Source organism: Carassius auratus, chromosome 44 (assembly GCF_003368295.1).
Source record: "Carassius auratus strain Wakin chromosome 44, ASM336829v1, whole genome shotgun sequence".
NCBI lineage: Eukaryota > Metazoa > Chordata > Actinopteri > Cypriniformes > Cyprinidae > Carassius > Carassius auratus.
Genome location: NC_039286.1, coordinates 11,139,761 through 11,142,260, shown reverse-complemented (window position 1 = coordinate 11,142,260; position 2,500 = coordinate 11,139,761). Strand labels below are relative to the sequence as shown.

The following is a 2,500-nucleotide window of genomic DNA, read 5'->3' as shown; positions in this document are numbered from 1 at the left end:
ATGGAAACGTTTGGGCAGGTGATGTTTCAGGTAAGGCTTGATCTGCTGCTCTGGTCGCTTACACTGAATGACAGCAGCCAATAACACACACACATTATAGTCCTATTCCTGAAAATGTTATTATAATGTCATCACATTGGACTAAAACTGACTGACTCATGAGATAGAGTGATGATTGAGCTGGCATTTCAACATTTTCCACTAAATATAAACCATTCCACCCTTTGTGTCACGGTGTGATTTCCCCTTTATTCTCACAGCACTTTATACTGTAAAGATTGTGTCAAAGCAGCTTTACAGTGATGAACAACAAAATTACAGTATTAATGTTGCAAAATTCATCAGTTATGAAACTGTTTCTATTTTACTATTGTAGCTTCACTTGTAATAGCTTTACTGTTTAGAAGACAGTTATGTCATTCAGCTTATAGATTGTTCTCAGCCAGTAGTGCAAGTGCTGGTAAACTAATAATATTATTAGTTTAGCTTGAGAAAGCCATCCTACTGATCTGCTACTTAAGCTTCTTCTTCTTATTATTATTAATGTTCTTAGACTAAATTTCTGAATGATACTCCTCCTAGAGCTTTCTAACTAGACCCACCAATCTCAGCCCAGACCTTCAGATTGATCTGACATATGATTTTCATAAAACTGAAGATTAAAAATCATAAAAATCCCTTACATCGACGGAATGTTCAGATGAACCAAGACTTCATTTATCTTTTTAGCTGTAGTCCATCGTTTTTTGTCGACTAACATCTAATGGGTTTAGTTACAGAGTGTAATGGATTTCTTGAGCATTTCTCCCAAATTTCCCAATCGCAAGGTTTTAATCATGTAATATCGACACCTATTTAACTGCTGTGACACAAAACATGCCTTTATATTAAAATAAAACCACTTCTCCTTTCAATTAAATACCAACGGCTATATAATATTCATTCTTTATAACAATTTACCACATTCTTCATTATTTCAGCTATTCTTATTATTTTTACCCCTTTGTGTTGTTATGCTTAATCATGCTAGCAACATGCTAGTAGCATGCTAATCATGCAAGCAACATGCTAGTCACTTGTTGATCATGCTAGCAACATGATAGTAACATGCTAATTAGGCTTGAATAACGCTAGTCACATGCTAGTAACTTGCTTATTATGGTAGTGACATGCTAGTAGTGTGCTAATCATGATTACAACATGGAAATCATGTTAGCAGCAACATGGTAGTAGCGTGTTAATCATGATAACGTCATAGTAATCATGTTAGTAACATGATAGTAGCTTCCCAATCATGCTAGCAACATGCTAGTTACTTGTTCATAATGATAGCAACATGCTAAACATGCCGGCAATATGTTAGTAACAGGCCAATCATAACAGAAACATGCTAGTGACATCATAGCAACCTGCTAATCATGCTAGTGACATGCTAGTTAATTGTTAATAATGTTAGCAAACATGCTAACAACATGCTAAACATGCTAGCAACATGCTAGTTACTTGACATGCTAGTTACTTGATAATCATGCTGGCAATATGTTTGTAACAGGCCAATCATGTTAAAAACATGCTAATCATCTTCTTAATGTATACACATTTGGCTTTTACAACTGCTTTAAACGTTAAGGTCAGGTTTTCTAGATGAACTTTTTATTTAGTTGACTTTTAAACCACCAGCAGAACTTTAAGATAATTAATATTCATTCAATCTGTATAATTTAGTTGAAGTTGAAACATTTGAATCAGCTTTATTGTCTTCTGTAGATCTGATTTAGATTGAAATAGAAGTGTCTGATTCCTAATTGAAGAACGTTGAGACATGGACACTTATTTTCTTGGTTATATCTGTAAAGTTGTTTTGAAACAATCTGTTGTATAAAGCACTATAGAAATAATTATGACTTTAACTAGATTAAAATACAAAATAGTTGTATTATGCTTATTAAACAATACAGCCAGATTAGATCTGAATCAGTGAAATTTTAATATTATTTAAAAAGTTTTTTAATCAATTTTTTAAGAAACTTTTATTTTTTTATCTTCAGTATTCATTTTCATTTTAGTTGCATTTTTAGTTTTTTTCTTCTCATTAATTTAATGATTATTTAGCTTTAATTTATTTTAATTTTGGTCTTGGTTTTAATTTATTATATTTCCAGTTATATTTTCTGTTGATTTTGCAACTAACTGTGATAACTGTGAATATTTCTATTGTATTTTAGCTTTTTTTTCAATTCACAACAATAGTTTTACTTAATGATCATAACGGTGATGGGAATCCTGTCCCTAAACCACAACAGGATGTTTTTGGTTTGCAGTGACTCTTACCGACATGTTTGCCACAAGTCCAGCTGCGTCCACTGTCAAACACACACACACACACACACACACACACAGGTTATTCACACACGTCACTCACTAGGGCTCTTCTGAACTGTGTGTGTGTGTGTTTGACTTACAGGTGTGTGTTGTGTCCTTAGCTCTGATTCGTCCAAAC

At 33.1% G+C, this 2,500-nt stretch overlaps 1 protein-coding gene across 1 annotated transcript in view; it reads right to left on the bottom strand.

The window, feature by feature from the left end:
* LOC113062475 (venom phosphodiesterase 1) overlaps positions 1-2,500 on the bottom strand; it is a 27,045-nt gene that overhangs the window by 10,868 nt on the left and 13,677 nt on the right. The window contains exons 13-15 of the mRNA XM_026232358.1: positions 2,463-2,500; positions 2,332-2,363; positions 1-63 (exon numbers count right to left, since the gene is read on the bottom strand). The exon at positions 1-63 is cut by the window's left edge and continues 65 nt beyond it; the exon at positions 2,463-2,500 is cut by the window's right edge and continues 85 nt beyond it. Coding sequence (XP_026088143.1) covers positions 1-63; positions 2,332-2,363; positions 2,463-2,500 — 133 coding nt within the window. The remainder of the gene's footprint in view (positions 64-2,331; positions 2,364-2,462) is intronic.